Here is a 20,550-nt window from a genome sequence, read left to right as displayed (position 1 = left end):
CCAACCTATCATTATTATTGTCCTACTCCTTAAAGCTTTTTTTTTTTTAATGTTATGAGTGTTTAAATATTCTATCTGCATGTACAACTTTATGCCAGAAGAGGGCATCAGATCCCACAATAGATGGTTCCAACCATGTAGTTGCTGGGAATTGAACTCAGGACTTCTGGAAGAGCAGCCAGTGCTCTTAACCTCTGAGCCATCTCTCCAGCCCTTAAAGCATTTTTAAAACTTTCTTTCTTCCTCTTCTTCTTCTTCTTTTCTTTTATTTTGGTTTTTTGAGACAGGGTTTCTCTGTGTAAAGCCCTGGCTGTCCTGGAACCCATTCTGTAGACCAGGCTGGTGAAAACTCAGAGATCCGCCTGCCTCTGCCTCCCAAGTGCTGGGATTAAAGGTGCCCTGCTTTTAAATTTTCAATTTTAACTAAATTTGTTATCCTTTCCCATTGTGAACACCAATAGTTCTGAGTTTTTGTTATCATTTCACTTTGTTTTGGAACTGCCAGTGTACTTAATTATATCTACACCCAAACATATTTTACCTAAAGTCTTTATGATTAAGAGAAGCAAAGACCAGCCATTGCCCAAAGTCTGTGATGCTATGCAAGCATTCAGGGGATCTGTTAATCCCTCTACCCCAAGAAGAGACTGGTTTTTGTACCAGGAACAAAGCACTTGCCATGTAAGCCTGGCAACCTGAGTTTGATCTCCAGGACCCACATGAAGGTTGAAAGAGAGAATGGGCTCCCCAGTTTTCTTCTGACCTCCATTGTACACCATGGCACATACATCCACATGAAAACATACAAAAGATAATAGTCAAATATATTTTTTTAATGTTACCATTCTTTAGGCCTAGAATAAGGCTCAGGAAACAATATCTATTAAAAACAATGCGGAAGTTAACCTTAAATATTTACCATCTAGATGGTCTTGGGAAGTCAAACCTCCTTTGAGCCTACCCCTTCATTTGTAAAAATAATTTTAAGTACATATTAAAACTGTTGATTACAGATGTGGTAGTGCTTTAACCCGAGTACACCAGAGAATGAGGATATTCAAATTGTAAACCAGCGTGGGTTACATGACACCCTCATTTAAAAACCACCACAAAATTTATATGAAGGAACAATGATTAATATAGGGTGGCAGCCCTGTAAATTACTTTTTCTTTATTACTGTACTCTATGTACCAGTGTCCATGAGATCAGAAGAGAGAGTAATTGTGAACAACCATGTGGGAACTGAACCCAGACCCTCTGCAAGAAACAGAGTTTTTAACCACTGAACCATCCCAAAGCCCAAATTCTTTTTTTGGTTTTTCAAGACAGGGTTTCTCCGTGTAACTTTGGAGCCTGTCCTGGTACTCACTCTGTACACCAGGCTGGCCTGGAACTCACAGAGATCCGCTTGTCTCTGCCTCCTGAGTGCCAGTATTAAAGGCGTGCGCCACCACTGCCTGGCTCCAGGATAGCTTATAAATGTGCTGGCAAATATTACTTGGCCAAACAAGGGAGGGAGAAAACAATAGTTTACAGTGTGTCCGACCTTTGGACATTGTACCACAGACATTGTCATCTACAGAGTTTACACTTGAAAACTGCACAGCAGAGTTTACATCCACACTCAACCCAAAAATCATGTTTTAAGTAACTATTATTTCATATTGGGACACACAGATTGGATATGGCTAGTAGACAAGCTATAAAAAAAAGCCTACAAAAATATGCAGACAGCCAATTGATTGTCAAATGCAATGATTCCCAAACTGAAGATCACTGTGGAATGGTCATCCTCAACAGACCTGACATTCCCAGCCTAACCAAAGCAGTGGTAGTAACAAAATTTCAAAGTACTAAGTATAGTACTTTGGAAAACATAAAAGCAAAGAATCTGCTTTTCAGTAGGGAGGAAAATACGAAGTACTAACTACTAATTTTTTTAAGTATCAGCTTGCCTCTCTTGTGCCTCTAGCAGACTTCTCTTATAATGCACTAATCGTGCCATCTCAAATTGATGTCTACAAACCCTCTACTGAGAGAACTTGTGATTGCCACACAACACATTACCAAGGACATTATATATAATTCTGTCTCCAGCAGCCCTAGTATTGGGATTACCGGTGTGCATCACTACACACAGCATTGCTTTTAATTCTGCTTTTCACATGATATAAATACAGGACAAAGGGTTTCTTTGCCTCGTCTTTTGCCTTCATGTACTACCATTGCCACAACCTTTGCACTGACCATACCTGCGTTACCTTGGACCTGTTCCACTCATCTGCTCTTTCTCTTCCAGCTAAGACATGATCATTTGGAGTTAGCAGAGAAGTAGCAAATTTGGGTTATTTCCCAGTCCTGTTTAGATGAGAGAGTACTTTACCCAACTTAAAATAATAAAATATCCAGGCTGGGCAGTAGTGGCACAAGCCTTTGATCTGAACACTTGGGAGGCAGAGCCAGGTGGATTTCTGTGAGTTTGAGGCCTGGTCTACAGAGCGAGATCCAGGGCAGGCACCAACAAAACTACACAGAGAAACCCTGTCTTGAAAAAATAAACAAAAATTCCGAACTGGATCGTTCTTTTTAAATTTTTGAATTTAGTGTGTACATGTGTGTGAATACACACCATAGCGTTCTTAGGGGCGGGGGACCAGTGTCAAGAGCACAACTTTCAGGAGCCAATTACTCCTTATGTAGGCCCCAGGGATTGAACTCAGGCTGTCAGGGTTGGTGGTAAACATCTGAACATGCTGAACCATCTTACTGGCCCAAGATTTGTATCTTTTTTAAAAAAGGGTCTGAATGTTTAGTATGCAAGGTCTCTTGGACTAGACTGCAACAAATGCCTGTCATTTTCTAAACTATTTCCAAATACCGAAGACAAAAGTAAATACACTAATCTGGAAGGCACATCTGGGAACTACTATAAATTATTTTAGCTTCTGCAGTCTTTTCCAATGTTGCCCCTCCCAAATAAAGTTAAATTTTCACTCAGCATTCAAATATCTTAAATTTAATTTGTGTTTTGTTTTTTGATACAGGGTTTCTCTGTGTAGCTTTGGAGCCTGTCCTGGAACTCACTGTAGCCCACGCTGGTCTTAAACTCAGAGATCTGCCTGCCTCTACCTCCTAAGTGTGCTGGCCTAAATCAAATGTCTTAAATTTTTTGTAAGTGCATTATTTTTAATTTTTTTCTCTCCAATATTCTTTTTCTCACTTATCTTTAACAAGCTTGGTGACTGAGTTATCAATACAGTACAGACTTAGTACACCGTGTTCAAACAGCCAAAAACAGTATGCGCAGGCTGGTGAAATGGCTCAGTAATAAAATGTTTGCAATGTAATCTAAATGCCTAAATACAATCCCTGGAACCATGTAACAGTGGACAGAGAGAACTGTCTCCACAAAGCTGTCTTCTGACTTTCCACACATGCACTGCAGCATGCACCTACATACACATATACATGCCATGTAAACTTAAGACAGAGTTTCACTATGTATCCTAAGTTGGCCTGGAACTGAGATCTACCAGCCTCTGCCTTACCAGTCCTGGGAATGAAGGCATGTGCCACCATGCCCAGCAAAATAAAATCTTTTGGGGAAAAAAAACTATATAAATTTTCCTCAGCATTTGTCTAAGTAACTATTGGGTTTTGTTGGGAATCTTTTCTTTTTGAGACAGGGTCTCACTGGAGTTCTGGAATTCTGAGATCCACCTACCTCTGCCTCCCTGACCCACTATTCCCAGGCTATTGGTTTTGTAAGAATTATGTGTTTTTCCCTGCATGTTTATAAGTGCACCATGTGTCTACCTAATGCCTCCAGAAGTCAGAAAAATCAGAACCCCTGAACTAGTTACAGACGGTTGTGAGGCACCCACCATGTGGGAATGTTGGGAACCAAACCCGGACCTCTGCTAGAGTAGCAGGTACTCTAAAGCACTAAGCCATCTCTCCAGCCCCCAAATTGTTGATTTTTGAGATAGGGTCTCATGTAGCCCAGGCTGGCCTTGAGGTGTAGAGCTGATAAGCCTAAACTACTCATCTTCCTGTTTCCCTCTCCAGGGTCAGAATTGGAAGCATGAACCACCACTTTCACTATTATTCTATGCTCATAATCAAGTCCTGGGCCCAATGCAAGATAAATAAGGACTTCCCAATTACATTAGTATTGCTTTAAAAAAATTTTTCTGCAAAATTTTTATTCTAAAAATTGTACTGTAATAACAAGACAGACACACATCTACAGGGCTAGAGAATGGCTTGGTACTTAAGAGCACGTGTTGCTCTTGCAAGGACCTAGGTTCAGTTCCCAGCACCCACAAGATGATTCACACACATCTCTAACTTCAGTTCCAGGGAATCTGGGGCACTCCCTTTGACTTCCACAGACACCAGACACATATGTGGTGCACATACAAACATGAGGGAAAAACACAACTCACTTTCATTTAAATTTTCTACATACCTGTCATGTATCCATCACAAAGATATCCGTGGGCTGTTTTTACTTTAAGTAGTCAAGAGCATGCTTTTAAAATAAGGGATATGGGCTGGGGGAATACAGCTTAATCTGTTGCATTGTTCTCTAGCACAAGTGAAGCCCTGGGTTTGCCCCAACACCTCATAAAATGCACCAAGGTAGTTGCAAGCCTGTAATCCCAGCACTCAGAAGATGGAAGCAGGGGGATCAGAAACACAAGATCATCCTAAATAGCAAGCTCCAGAGTAACCTAGGATACATGAAACTGTCTCAAAAAATAATAAAAAAAATAAAAACTATAAAATTCAAGCTGGAAAAATAGCTTGCTATTCTTTGGAGGATGCGAGGTCAGTTCCCAGCACCCACATCATGGGGCTGCTCACGGCTGCCTGTAACTACAGCGCCAGGAGATCCAGTGCCCACTTCTAGCCTTGGTAAACAGAAGGCAAGTAGCATACATTCAAACACACTCCAAACATGGTCTTTCTGTTAAAATAAATAAAAGAATGTAAGCATCTGGGGAAAGTGGCAGAAGCTACAGGCATGGACTAGAGTATGCAGGCCTCCTCATGATTCAGTGTGCCTCCATTTCTTCCACAACCATCAAGCACTACTTACTACCCTCTCCCCGTCAGCCAAGCCTACCTTCATGCTTCAACATTCTCTTATTACTACTCATTTCCTTGATTTAATGACTACTTCTCTTCTGTTTCTTCTACTTAATGACATTAGATTCCCAAGTCCTCAAACTCCATGCTGTCAATCATACTGCTTCTGCCTTACCCTACTAACTGGCTTTGAAGCTAGAATCTTTTCCCTCTTTAATTCATTCTACAGATGTTTAATCACCTTAAAATATACCTAATCTAGCAGAAGCCACGTGCACCAGAATCTAGATCATTCCTCACCTAAATCGTGCCATTGTTGAGTCAAATTCTTGAGTCCAAGCGACCTCTAAAATAAAATAAGAACTAGCCTCAGAAAACAGATCAGTCCTAGAGAAAATTCCCTGGGCCAAAAATAGAAAAACCAAAAAGAGGGCATCTGCAATTGAATACAATAAATTGTTTATATTAAATGGATTCAAGAGGCCAGTGTAGTGGTGCACACATTTAATCTCAGGAGGCAGAGGCAAATGTATCTTTAAGAGTTCAAGACCAGCCTGCTAATGACATGATACCTCAAAAAAGCACCAAAACAAAACAAAACAAAACACCTCCACTGTAGGAACGTCTGTTAAAAAGAGTGGATATGCAACAAGTCTACGTACTTGATGCTTCTTGACTGGCTAGAGGCGTAAGGATACCTTGACATTCATCCAACTGACAATATCTAAGTAAGTAAAGGGTTTCAAAACAATCTACAGCAGGTCCTATTACTGCTCCTTTGGTTTCTTCCAGGCTTCCAAGTTTCTAGTTCTTTTGCCTTTTAATCCAATTTTCCTTAAAATTATGGCTAACAGGAGCCAATAAGAAATAAGAAATTCACCGGGCAGTGGTGGCACACGCCTTTAATCCCAGCACTCAGGAGGCAGAGGCAGGTGGATTTCTGAGTTCGAGGCCAGCCTGGTCTATAGAGGGAGATCCAGGACAGACACCAAAACTCCACAGAGAAACCCTGTCTCAAAAAACCAAAAAAAAAAAAGAAGAAGAAGAAGAAGAAGAAATGTCCCTTTGTCACTTTTGTTCTCAGCCTTCCACAAAGTCACAGGTCATGGATAAAATGCATGCAAATTTGGGTCTGAGGAAATGTCCCAGTGGGTAAATAATTCACTGCAAATGCAGAAGGACCAGAGTTTGGATCCCTAGGATTGACATGAGAAGCCAGGCTAAGTGTGGTAACGCACATGTAATCCCAGCACCCGGGCAACAAAGACAAGAGTCCCAGAAAAAATTTGCTGGACAAGCTGAATTGGTAAGCTCTAGAATAGCAGTAAACCCTACTTCAATAAAGATAGAAAACAACCCAAAGTCAATCTATGGCCTCCACACCCACAACATCTCTAAGTGAACACACTTGGACACACACAAAGAACACCAGCAAATTCTCTACTATGGTATAACAAGAGTAACCAGTAGAACACTTGTGTTCAACTGAAACTTCAAAACTGGGTTTTCATGTGGTGGTATTGTGTTCCCCAAAATATCGTACATGCTAATAAACTTATCTGGGGTCAGAGAAGAGAACAGCCACAATACTAAACATAGAGGATAGGCAGTGGTAGCACACACCTTTAATCCTAGCATTCCAGAGGCTGAAATCCCTCTGGATCTCTGTGAGTTCAAGGCCACATTGAAAACAGCCAGGCATGGTGCCACACGCCTTTAACCCCAGCAAGTGAGCCTTTAATCCCAGGGAGTGATGGCAGAAAGCAGAAAGATACATAAGGTGTGAAGACCAGGAACTAGAAACATTTGGCTGGTTAAGCATTTGGCTGGTTAAGCTTTCAGACTTCTAGCAGCAGTTCAGCTGAGATTCATTCTGTATGAGGACTCAGAAGCATCCAGTCTGAGGAAACAGGATCAGCTGAGGAACTGGTGAGGTGAGGTAGCTGTGGCCTGTTCTCCTTCTCTGATCTTCCAGTATTCACCCCAATAACTGGCCTTAGGTTTGATTTAATTAATAAGTCCTTTTAAGATTCCTGCTACATCTTCTGTCCTCACTCTTAACAGTATTATCTTTTGAGTCCCCCAAAAAAGTTTCCATTAAGCTTTGTTTGTAGCATACTAGGCCTTTTTATTTTAGCTTGTTCTCTAAACTTTTCCAAACTCCTCCTTCAAACCAATTCCACAGCAACAACTCTATCCATAAAAACCAATTTTCTGATATTAAGCTTTAGTACTACAAACACCTCATCTAAAATCCTATGATTTAACACTATCTTTAAAAACAAACAAACAAAAATAAATAAAATAAAAACTAGCTGCCAAGAAATTCAAGACTTTGGCCCAAGCAAGTCAAATTAAATAACTTCCATATATAAAGGTGACAGTTTGTATGGGTAACTTAAATATACGGTGTTCTTACTGATTTAGTCAAATTCATGAAACAGAATTTACTTGACAAACATTACATGACTTTTATAAACTACTATCTTTAATTACAGTTCTCGGGGGAAGGGGAGGGGGGCAGGAAGGGAGAGAACAAGGGAATCTGTGGCTATTATGTAGAACTGAATAGTATTGTAAAATAAATAAATAAAATATACAAAAATTTAAAGAAAATTAATTACAGTTCTCTAAAATGTAATGTTTTAAGTTGAAATTCAAATATTAGCACTTAAATTTAAAAATTATAAATTATTTTCATGTACGTGATGGTACTTGAGTTTCATCCCAGCATTAGGGAGTTTTAACTATAAAGTAGCAAAAATTAATACTAAATCACTGTGAAAGCATTATGGAGTTCTAGTCCACTGGGCTACAAAGTCCTATCAACCCTTTAACCCCACATTAGGCAGAAACACCTCCAGCAATGGTCTCAGTCCACCCGACAGTTACAGAAAGTCATGCTGCTGCAATCTATTCACCAGGCAACTTTTGCCACATTTTAAAAAAAAAAAAAGGGCCGGGCAGTGGTGGCACACACCTTTAATCCCAGCACTCAGCAGGCAGGGGAAGGTGGATCCCTTTAAGTTTGAGGCAACCTGGTCTACAGAGTGAATTTCAGGACAGCTAGGACTGCTTCACAGAGAAACCCTGTCTCAAGAAACAAAAAAGGACAAAAAGTTCAAGAAAGATTAGTTACAAAACAAATCAAGTTGCTCTCCCCTACATTAGTCAGACTTCCAAAAACCTCTATTTCCGAAAGAAAAGCAAAGTGAAAACAATCTTTAGTGAACAAGTAAGAGAAAGTCATCTCCTTCCTTAAGTTTTGGGAGCCTAATGCAGAAATGTTGTTAAAATGAGGTTCAGTGGACAGGAAAGATGGCACATACAACAGCAATCACAGGCAGGTGGAGGAGGCCCATGCTTTAATCCCAGCACTTGGGAGTCAGAGGCGCTCTCTAACTTTGAAGTCATACTGGTCTACAGAGTGAGTTCCAGGACAGGACAGGCCACACAGAGAAACCTTGTCTTGAAACCCAAAAGTAAATAAAGGAAAAATAAATAATTTTTAAAGAACAGCAATCACCTAGACTAGGTTATGAGTATATGAATCCCTACCCACCACCAGAACTCTGTAAGGATCATTATATACAGCAATACAATAATGTTCATAACTTCACAGCAGATGGGAAAACTTAATAAGCCAAAAATGGGGTGTGGAGGCCAGAGATCAACATTAGGTACCTTTCTTTATTGATTTCACTTTTTGTTTTTTTTTCCACTCACTGACCGTGCAGCTCATCATTTTGGCAAGACTGGCTAGTAAACCCACAGAATACATCTGTCTCCAACCCTCAGAGCTGGGGTTATGGGTATGCACTAACCTTCCTAGCTCTATGTAGGTGTTAGAGATCCAAATTTGGGTCCAAATTCTTATACACCAAGCACTGTGCCCACTGAGTCATCTCTACAGCTTCCAAAAGGTGTTTTTACTTTTAATTTTATTATTTATTTATTGAGACAAGTGTCTCACTGTGTAGGCCTGACTACTCTGGAACTCAACTAACTCAAAGAGACCTTGCCTGCATCTGCCTCCTTAAGCTTGGATTAAAGACACCAAGCCCAGTAAAAATGCTTTCATAAAAAGCATGAAATGCTTAATACATTCTAGAAAACCATCAAATAAGAAGGCATTCTTAATTTTTTTAGCTGGTTTAGAAGTTGCTTAAGAACCAACCCTGAGCTAGGCACAGTAGTGCATGTACATAATCCCAGCCCTTGAGAAGTCCAGGCAAGGAGGAGGATCAGGAACTCAGACCAGCATGACTACAATAAAGACTGTCTAAAACAACAAGAACTACGATTACAAGAACTATCAAAACTGACTAGTGGGACAGAAGAGTAGCTCAGAGGTCAAGAGTAGGCACTGCCCTTGCTAAAGCTCCCAGTTTAGTTCCAAAAACCCATGCAAGGCTGCGTCCACATGCATCTTGAACTCATATGTACATACCCCCCCACACACACATATATATATATAAAATTTAAAATAAAAACTATTCTTTGGGGGCTGGAGAGATGGCTCAGCGGTTAAGAGCACTGACTGCTCTTCCAGAGGTCCTGAGTTCAATTCCCAGCAACCACATGGTGGCTCGCAACCATCTGTAATGAGATCTGGTGCCCTCTTCTGGCCTGCAGGCAAACATGCTGTATACATAATAAATAAATAAATCTTTAAAAAAAAAAAAAACCTATTCTTTTAAAAAAAAAAAGGGGGCGGGGCAGGCAATGATGGCGCATGCCTTTGATCCCAGCATTTGGGAGAAAGAAGAGGCAGTCGAATCGCTGTGAGTTCGAGGCCAGCCTGGTCTACAGAGTGAGTTGGCTCCATGACAGCTAGGACTGTTACACAGAGAAACCCTGTCTCAAAAAACCAAAAAAAGAAAGAAGAAAAAATGGAGGGAGGGAGGGAGGGAGGGAGGGAGGGAGGGAGGGAGGGAGGGAGGGAGGGGAGGGAGGGAGGGAGGGAGGGGAGGGAGGGAGGGAGGGAGGGAGGGAGGGAAGGAAGGAGGGAGGAAGGGAAGGAAGGAAGGAAGGAAGGAAGGAAGGAAGGAAGGAAGGAAGGAAGGAAGGAAGGAAGGAAGGAAGGAAGGAAGGAAGGAAGGAAGGAGGCAAGCATAGTGTAATCCTAGCAGCCAAGGGGTAGAAGCAAGAGGATCAGAAGTTCATGACCATCTTCAACTACAAAGCAACTTCATGGCAGACATGAACTACACTAAGACCCTAATGAAAGGAAGCAGGGAGAGGCTGAGACAGTGAGTGTATAAAGGAATAAACCAGACATTATCCCACTACAGACTTATTACATCACCTTGAAATCTGGAAGTAACCAAGAAGGAAATATAGAAATTAAACTTGAGTCTTAATGGCCCAAAAGACTCCTCAAAGAACTTACCTACAGTGATATTTTAGGTTTGGGGTTGGAGAGATGGCTCAGAAGTTAAGAGCACTTGCTGCTCTCTCAGGACCCAGGTTCAGTTAGTTCTCACCACCATACACATCTCATGACTGCATGTAACCATTTTCAGAGAATCAGATCACCTCTTCAAGTGGTGCACATGTATACATGCAGGCACTCATACATACACGTAAATCTTGAAGAAAAAAAGTAATAAAGTGGTTTAACAAATTTTCAAACTAAGCCGGGCAGTGGTGGCTTAGCACTGGGAGGCAGAGGCAGGTGGGTTTCTCTGAGTTCCAGGCCAGCCTGGTCTACAAAGTGAGTGAGTTCCACGACAGCCAGGACAGGAAAAACAAAAACAAAAACAAAAAGGGGGGGGGGGGGGCCTGGAGAGATGGCTCAGTGGTTAGGAGCACTGTCTTCTTTTCCAGAGGTCCTGGGTTCAGTTCTCAGCACCCACATGGTGGTTCTCAACCATCCATAGTTTGATCTGGTGCCCTCTTCTGCCCTCTAGGCATGTATGTGGACAAAGTACTGTACACATAATGAATAAATAAATATTTTTTAAAAACCATTACACAGGAGGCCACAGGCATGTACAGAACATCTTCCACATGTTTTAAAGACTGACCACTCAGTCCTTCAGAAGAGACATTAACGTGCTAGCTTCACATCACTGATCTTACATACATTGAGTACATCCTACAAACTCCATAAAAATGCCATTCACATGAGGCCTGAGAAAAATCTAACTAAACACTACAGAATAAAAAAATGTTTTTCAAATGTCTGCGATAAATCAAATAGTGAAGGAATCTCACTTATACAACTTAAGTAAAACACAGCTCTCTGAATAGATAAAGATATTTCTTCTGTATCCCAGAATCTAATCAATATTTATATGTATAATTCAGCTACTATTTGGCTTATTGGGAAATGTTATCATTTTACTATTTTCTACAGAGAAATATTTTCCAGTTTCAGACAACAACAAGGCCAGGTGGTAGAGGTTCAAGCCTTTAATCCCAGCACTCAGGAAGCAGAGGCAGGTGGATCTCTGAGTTCAAGGCCACTCTGGATCACAAACAGGCTCCAAACTCCGTATCGGCCTCTCAAGTGCTAGTAAAATATTACAGGCCTGTTGTTTCCAATGGGAAATCATTTAAATGACAAATTACATTCCTAGAAAAAAAAACAAAACAAAAAACAAAAACAAATTACTAAGAATCCAATTTTTATACACATCTCCAGAAACAGAAAATGTAACAAGGGGAGTGGGCTAACAAAGAAGATTCCGCCAGGGACAAATGGGCAGTGATCTTGTTTATTTGTAATCTTATCCTTATTCATTTTAAATTTTTAATTCATTTCGACAGACTCTCACTATGTATGCAGCCCAGGCTGGCCTCCAAATTTTTTGTATGTTTGTTGTTTGTTTGTTTGTTTGGTTGGTTGGTTGGTTTTTTGTGTTTTCAAGATAGGGATTCTCTGTGTAGCCCTGGCTATCCTGTAACTTACTCTGTAGTTCAGGCTGGCCTAGAACTCACAGAGATCCACCTGCCTCTGCTTCCTAAGTGCTGGGATTAAAGGTGTACTAAATCTTAATCTTCCTATCTCAGCCTCTCAAATAGTGAGAGATACTGGCATTCACCAGCACACTGAGCTTATTCTAATTTTAAATATAAAGAAAATTAACATTTCATGTAGCTATTAATCTGAGACACTGGTATATAACTGACAAACACTTTTATGTAATCCCATCTATTTACCTTAAGACATTCAAACGGTTTGCTTACAAAGTTTCTCCCATATCAGAATGTATCACACATCTCAACTCCCTAATTAACACCAATTAGAAAAACACCCATGATTAGATCAAGTTCTTCTTTACATTTAACTGTCAAGTTTTTATTTTCCTGAGCAAAGACTATAACACATCAAATGCCTTAAGAGAAACTGAATGGGACTTTTGGAGTTTTGTATTCAAATATAATTAAGAAAGAAAATTTCTCCATAGAGAGGGCCTGGGGGAGTGGCTAACTGCCACTATTGCATGGGTATCTTCCTTAGCCATAAAACAACCTCTTTCAAACTCTAGTAACTGTTTTAAGCCAGAACATATTCCAACCAAAATTTAATAGTACCTAACAGGAACACAATAAAGTAACCCAAAACATAATTTTATCCCCAACACTGATAGACAGGAATCTAAATATATCCATGAAAACAAACTAAATACAAATACTTGGACATTAACCTGTCAACAAAAAATGAAGATGGGACAACCTCAACTCGCTCACTCACACATTCACACACACACTCACACACACTCACACCACACACACACACACACACACACACACACACACACACACACACACACACACACACACTAAACTTCCACTATACCATCTTCCTGGCAAGTTCTGACTTTCATTATATGAGAACTTACACACTGGCTTGGTGCTATACAAACTCGTAACCTCAGCACCTTCAGAGAACAGAAGACTGCCTGAGCTCAAAAGTTTGAGACAAGCATTGAGAATTTATAGTTATGATAAGAATTTGTTTATCATATAGTACCAGAATCTTACAAAATGTCTTAAATTAAAAAGGAGAGAGATTAAAAATAAGGCCTACTACAGTCTCTTCCGGAGCTGCTACCAAGTCTCTCTTAAGTCTGCCTGCTCTTCTGAATCAGTCTTTTCTTTTTCTTCTACTTTCTTCAAAAATCTGGGCATACTTTCATGACGCTTTTTCTAAAATCTCCACTTCTGCTTTGTAGCTGCTTGCTGAACATGCTGGAGCCTAACTCAAAAGGATGGCTTGTCGGATCTTCATGTCTGCCTATTCCACCAGCTGCCAAGATCTACAGCTTGCTTGTTCTTTTGTTTTTCACTTAAATGCTTAAAAAGAAAAAGAAAGGAAGGTATATTATTTTTACAACATTTCAATCTGTAGTTTAGGGACAAAACATTTTAGCAAAAATGGTAAATATTTTTACATGTGCCACAACACCTATGTGGAAGAAACAGCTTTGAGGTCTGAAATTCTCTTAAATTTGGAACAGGGAAGGACAGAGACATACTGTCTTTCAAATACAAAGCTCAATGCAAGCTGCCTAAACAGCCTTTTTTAAAAAGATCATTTAAGATGAAAACACAGTATTTATTAATGTTATAATAGGGGCAAAGGAAATGAAAGCAAAGGTCTTTAAAGATTAGCTCAAGTAAGTAAAGTAGAATTAGAAAATCCTTCTCTCCCTAAATAAATAAAAGCAGTTTACTACTGAACCAGTGTGTATTTTTAAGCAAATACAGAAGAAAAACTCATTAGCTCTTTAAAAAATACACACATTTAATGTTGGTCTGTTTTAATTCTAAGTAAAGCAATTTCAAAAATACAAACTGAACATCAGAGCCATGTGAACCACCATGATAAAAGAAAACAGACATTCACAATAATTACGTCTAAAGACAGTTCAGCATGATAAATTGTCTTCTGAGTATCTCAAAGAACTACTAAAAATACTGCTGGTGTTCAGTTAGAATTAAAAGGATTTTGGGGAAATGAAATATGATACAGCTAGAGTGAATAAGGATACACGGGAATTACATTTTGCATTACCCCTAGATATAAACAAACATTCAAAAATCAACACAATCTCTGTGTGTTATTCAAAATATTGCAGCTGCAGGAAAGGCAACTTTAAATTAATAGCTAGGGGAAATCAAGTTTTGGTGGAGGTGAACAGAAGTGACAGTTTGTAATTTGCACTTTGTAAAGCTCATTTATACCTGGGTCAACCAGGAACCAAATGCAGGACAATGAAGTTCTCTGCTTCTTTTGGCTATAATGTGACAAGAAAAGTCATCTTTTGAAGATGCTTAAAGAAGTAAAGCATGTTTCTTTAAAAACAGTCAAATAATCAATTAATGGAATAAATAAGCACTAACCCACAGTGTTACCATTCTGTCATCAATACACTTCACAGATTTTTCATTTTGGCAGAAACTTCCCCAATGTTTTGTCTAAAATCCACCAATGGTTTAAAAAAGTAAAATGAAGAGCTACCTAAACAATATTTTTCAGTTTACTCTTTGGCTAAGAAAGAAAGAAAACAAACAAAACAAAACAAAAAGAAACAGAAGACAACTCTAACATGTGATAAAAGAAACTTTTTTTAACATGTAAAATAAAAATATCAATTTAAATCTTGGTACATTTTATAAAAACAAGAGGTAATGTTGTAATAAAACAGCAGTTAGCCTCAGCTAGCAACATACTGTTTGTTAACCCTGTGCAATAAAATACTTTGTTCATACTACGCTTATTCAAACATGACTAACAATTACTACAGACATTTCAGGAGTCTTCACCGGGCTCCTACAGACTTACTGTTAAAACTGAGACATTTACAATCATAATGTGCCACGATAAATTGAAAATGTCACTTCTAATAGGATAATGTAGATATCACTTGAATTTGTTTTAGGTATTTAACAGCTGAGTTACAAGGACTGAAAAGCATTCTAAAAGCCCATGAACACTGTTGTTCACACCCTTCTTCAGTACACACTAAACTTGTTTGACACATTTCTCTTCATACATAGCAAGCAACAGCACCCAATAAAAGCCTGAGAAGAAATGCTGCTGTGTAAATACTGCAACTATTCCTGAAGAAATAATTATGGGATATATACTCCAAAGCTGCCCATTCCCATAATTTGTATTGCATAGGTCACATAATCACACACACATATATACACATGTGTGTATACATGTACATGCAAAGAATATATTAAACGACAATGAAGTCTAGTCACAGAGCAATTTACAGGCTCAATATATTTTTTACATTTTGCTTGAAAGAAATTTCATATTTTACAGTCTTTCAGTAGACATTATATACACTGCACTTTATGAAATCTAAAGGGTATGAAATAAATTTTTCCAACATTTTGGTAACAAAACACACAATGTTTCTCCAAATACTTGTGCTATCTACATGATCTGTTTGCTCTGGTAATCACTAATCACAAAAATGGACTCAATGGAATAATTAGAAAAAGTATCTAACACCATGCATGGGTTTGAATCAGGTTTAATATCCTATCCTAGAAACATTCTACAAATCTTAAGATTTAAAAAAATTAAGTCTCTCCTCTGATTTTTAAAAGATATCTTTTTATGACAACATCCGCAACATTGACACGTACATGTTAAGGCTAGTATCATCTCCTTGGTGATTTTTTTTGTGTTTTCTGTTTGTTTGTTTTTTTAAGAAAGATAATAAAACCCACACTCTTTTAGGGCTTTAAACTGTACCAACAGAAAATGAGTGCAGTGAACATAATGTTCAGTCCTACAGTCAGGACGCAGTCGCTCCTTCCCACTCCACAAGGTACTGCACCTTCCCATCAAGCGTCACCCGGCGAGCCAAAACTCGGTATTTTTCACCACATGCTATTCTGCCCGCAGCACCAAAATAACTAGTGATGGAGTTTTTCAGGTGGTTGAGCTGCAGCTCCTGATCGGCTAAGTTATTCAGGACTTCTGTGTTAAGTTCTTCAAACTGGTATTCTTCTTTGCCTTCATCATCTTTTACAACTTCTGAGTTCTGAATCTGGAGTGCTCTTCTTGGAAGGCGACCTCTTCTTCTCCGCAGATGTGGTATTGCAGCAGGCCAAGCTCTTCCTGTGCGAGTTCTTTTTCTAGAGTCAGATAATCTAGGGTGGGGAAAAGAACACATCTCCTAAGTTGTTTTTCTAGCTGGAATTTAAAATCTTTGCATTGGCAAAAGGCTGTGATTGATTCAGATATTTAAAATACAAAAAACATTCCTAAAGCAAGGCACACACTTTTAGACCCAGAACTCTGGAGGCAGAGGCAGGCAGATCTCTGTGAGCCAGCCTGCTCTACACAGTGAGTTCCAGGACAGTCAGAGCTACATGGAGGCATGTCTCCAAAAAAGGGAGGGGTAGGGGGTTGGGGTTAGCTTTAACAGAAAAGTGTGCAGCTTTTGCATAATGGCCAGTCCACATATTCTCTAACAAATTTGGTACACACCTATAATCTTGGTATACAGTAGATTGAGGCAAGAGGATTGCCACGAGTTTCAAGTTCTGGGATGAAAAGCAAAACATTTAATGTAGGGGTCCTCAAGATGGCTGAGTAAATAAAGGCACCGGCTACCAAACTGACAACCTGAATTTGACCCCCAGAACCAACAAGATGAAAGGACAGCACCAACTATTTTATGACCTCTACCCACACATGCTTGTGCATATCCACATCCAAAATAAATGGAGGGAGAGAGAGGGAGGGTTTGTGTGTATGTATGTTCATGTGTGTGTCTGTCCATTACTAGGGACTGAATCTAGGACCTCATGCAAGAAAAAAAATGTTTTAAGAATAATTTTAATGTGTGTGTGTCTGTGTCTGTCTGTCTGTCTGTGTCTGTCTGTCTGTCATGAATGCCACATATACAGAGATGCCCAGAAAGGCCAGATGAGGTGTAAGGTAAGCTGGCAGACGTGGGTGCTGGGAACCAATGGGGTCCGCTCTAAGCACTTTTAAACCACTGAGCCATCTCTCCAGGCCAAAGGAGGGAAAAATTCAATAAAAAATGTAGTGTTTGTATTCTAAAAGCAAAGATATTCAAATGATTAACAACACTACTCCTCAAAAACCTCAAGGTTCACTTAAATCAATATCAACTGCTAAGTTATTCAATCATCATTATACAAAGAAAGAATCTGAAAGGAAATCAGGGCTTCAAACAGAAATCCATTCTCAAAAAAAAAAAAAAAAAAAACTTACGCCCTTGCTCAAGGCAATGCATTACCTACCCACTCATGCAGGCAATCCTAATTAAATGCAATGGGAATAAATAAATAGATAAAATGTAGGACTTGTTGAAAAGTAAAATAAGAGGGGTGTGTGTGTGTATGTGTGTGTATTTGTATTTGGGGGCAGGGACCAAGACAGGGTTTCTTTGTGTAGCCTTGTCTGTCCTGGAACTCACTCTGTAGCCCAGGCTGGCCTCAAACTCACAGAGATCCACCTGCCTCTGCCTCCTGAGTGCTGGGATAAAAGGCATGTGCCACCACTGCCTGGCACATCTGTAGTTTTTATTTTGAAAGAACGAGTAAACTGTTTTTTAAAAAAGTAAACAGGGAAACTCTTAGGTAACTTACAAGACTGAGAAAACATAAAGTTTACAAGACTCACTCAGGAGGCAGAGTGAGACAGATATCTGTGAGTTCAAAGCCAGTCTGGTCTACTAAGCAAGTTCCAGAGGAACTGTTACAGAGGAACCCTTCTCTCAAAAAAAAAAAAAGGAAAGTTACAAGACTCATAAGCCTCCTCCCTACAGTTATAAGAACAGTGAAAACTCACCGGGGAGGGACTGCTGTGGGATGTTCTGTATGGCAAATGTGTTGCTCTGATTGGTTAGTAAATAAAGCACTGATTGGCCAGTAGTCAGGCAGGAGGAAGTATAGGCGGGACAAGGAGGAGAAGAATTCTGGGAAGTGGAAGGTTGAGTCAGAGACACTGCAAGCTGCCGCCATGACAAGCAGCATGTGAAGACACGGGTAAGCTACGAGCCACGTGGCAAGGTATAGATTTATAGAAATGGATTAATTTAAGCTGTAAGCACAGTTAGCAAGAAGCCTGCCACAGCCATACAGTTTGTAAGCAATATAAGTCTCTGTGTTTACTTGGTTGGGTCTGAGCGGCTGTGGGACTGGCGGGTGACAGAGATTTGTCCTGACTGTGGGCCAGGCAGGAAAACTCTAGCTACAAGGAACTCTTTTTGGAGCTATCTACAAGTTACGCAGGGACTTTCAGGGACGACGTAGCTTTCATGAGCTGTCAGCTATGCTTCACTTTAAGTCACTATGGTCCTGTAAGTCACCCCCTAACTCCCCCCCGAAAAATTCCTCACTATGCTTAAAATAATAATAATAATTTTATTAAGAATTAAAAAAAAAAAAAACCTAAGCCAGGCAGTGGTGGTACACAATTTTAATCCCAGCACTCAAGGCAGAGGCAGGCAGTTCCAATCTCTGAGTTTAAGGCCAGCCTGGTCTACAGAGGAAGTTCTATACCTGCCTCGAAAAAATAAATAAAATAAATTTAAAAAACCAGAGTAGGGCTGGGCGTTGGTGGCGCACGCCTTTAAACCCAGCACTCAGGAGGCAGAGCCAGGTGGATCTCTGTGAGTTCGAGGCCAGAATGGTCTACAAAACGTGATCCAGGACAGGCACCAAAACTACACAGAGAAACCCTGTCTCAAAAAAAACCAAAAAAAAAAAAAAAGAAAGAAAGAGAGAGAGAGAGAGAGAAAGAATGAAGGAAGGAAGGAAGGAAGGAAGGAAGGAAGGAAGGAAGGAAGGAAGGAAGGAAGGAAGGAAGGAAGGAAAGAAAGAGAGAAAGAGAGAAGAGAGAGAGAGAGAGAGAGAGAGAGAGAGAGAGAGAGAGAGAAAGAAAGAAAGAAAGAAAGAAAGAAAGAAAGAAAGAAAGAAAGAAAGAAAGAAAGAAAGAAAGAAAGAAAGAAAGAAAGAGAAAAAAGGAAAAAAACCAGAGTAGGACCATAAAACACCTACCCATAATGCCTGGAAATGCTAGATGAGGTAGTTTCTTTTGCACTGGACGCACCCGTGAGGTCCACATCTGAGGTACTGGATGAATGTGCGATTCCCTCAGTTCTCCTGAGACAAAAGAATTTAAATGGTATAACAACTATATTACATAACAATAGAAATACTAATTCCCTCACAAAGAAAATTCCTAGGAAAGAAAAAAATTAACTATTTACCCTATAGAACAAGGTAAATCCAACGCAGAATTCTCTGAAACTGATTCCTTATCCTGGAAAATTACCAAAAAAACAAAAAACAAAAAAAAAATTAAAGAAAGAAAGAAAAAAAACATACTAAAAGGACAGTTCTCCCATAACTGGAATAAAACACTCCATAATTGCACAGGCCTTTACTGAGAACATTTACAAACCCTCTTACCAAATGTGGCTCAGCAGTTTTCTGAATCATTTTTCTTGTATATGGGCCAGGAGGACGACCTACAGATTTCTTCTTTCCTTTCTTTTCTATCCCATTGCTTACGTCCCTGAAACAGAAGGGAAGTTTGAATGTAATCTTTGCTAAAACGAAAAGGGCAGTGGCTTCACACAGCTAATGAAATAACTTTAATTACATAAAAGTGTTCTCTTTACTGTAACTCTAATATATGCCTATCACTTCAATCACCAGATAGCCAAAATTGGCTAGATTTTAAAAAATTTTACTACTAAAAATGACTACAAAATTAGTCTTGTGAAAATACCAGTATTAAAATTTCAGCATCCGGGGCTGGAGAGATGGCTCAGAGGTTAAGAGCACTGACTGCTCTTCCAGAGGTCCTGAGTTCAATTCCCAGCACCCACATGGTGGCTCACAACCATCTGTAATGAGATCTGGTGTCCTCTTCTGTATAAATAATAAATAAATAAATATTTAAAAAAAAAATTCAGCATCCATCAAAAGTTCAGTTCATCTGTAAATATATAGCCACATACATAATATCTCATATGATATACAAACATATAAACTCTTGAGTGACACCATCAGAAACAGGATCGAGCCAAAAGTAGCAGAACATAAACAAGAAATAAAATCTTCCATAGTGGGGACAGGGCCACTGACAGGTGAAACAGCAAACAAGAAAATCATTCTCAAAGCATAAAGCTAAGTGCCAAGCAACACCAAGGGGGAGTCCAAAAGCCAAGGGTGTCTCTGGAAGAAGAGGGGAACAAAAGGTAAAAGGAGCAGAACACAGACTCCATCAACAGCAGCTGCTCCAGACGGGACGTAAGAGGGATACAGAACATTTCCTGGGCTCACAACAGACACTCACAAATAAATACAAAAAAGCCAATAGTGAAACAAAAGCAACATTACTATAGTAGGCTGGAAAGAAGACAAGCCAGGTAGATCCAGAAGTCGAAGGTCTTAAGGACAAGGAGGGACGGGGGACACACTTTTACAAGACAATC

General features: G+C 39.6%; 1 protein-coding gene across 5 annotated transcripts in view; it reads right to left on the bottom strand.

The window, feature by feature from the left end:
- Nucleotides 1-12,592: 12,592 nt before the first annotated feature.
- The window catches only part of Mtf2 (metal response element binding transcription factor 2), a 47,395-nt gene continuing 39,437 nt past the window's right edge, over nucleotides 12,593-20,550 (bottom strand). For 3 of the 5 annotated variants that reach the window (XM_016004336.3, XM_076547086.1, XM_076547087.1), the window contains exons 13-17: nucleotides 19,520-19,625; nucleotides 19,318-19,370; nucleotides 19,106-19,210; nucleotides 15,907-16,222; nucleotides 13,183-13,399 (exon numbers count right to left, since the gene is read on the bottom strand). In XM_016004336.3, the coding sequence (XP_015859822.2) occupies nucleotides 13,331-13,399; nucleotides 15,907-16,222; nucleotides 19,106-19,210; nucleotides 19,318-19,370; nucleotides 19,520-19,625 (649 nt within the window). In that variant the 3' untranslated portion in view covers nucleotides 13,183-13,330. Of the gene's footprint in view, nucleotides 13,400-14,656; nucleotides 16,223-19,105; nucleotides 19,211-19,317; nucleotides 19,371-19,519; nucleotides 19,626-20,550 lie in introns of those variants that run through there. The other 2 variants (XM_042257808.2, XM_006985818.4) reach the window with 2 other exon arrangements.

This window comes from Peromyscus maniculatus, chromosome 10, assembly GCF_049852395.1.
Source record: "Peromyscus maniculatus bairdii isolate BWxNUB_F1_BW_parent chromosome 10, HU_Pman_BW_mat_3.1, whole genome shotgun sequence".
Classification (NCBI taxonomy): domain Eukaryota; kingdom Metazoa; phylum Chordata; class Mammalia; order Rodentia; family Cricetidae; genus Peromyscus; species Peromyscus maniculatus.
This window is presented reverse-complemented; position numbering and strand designations above follow the sequence as displayed.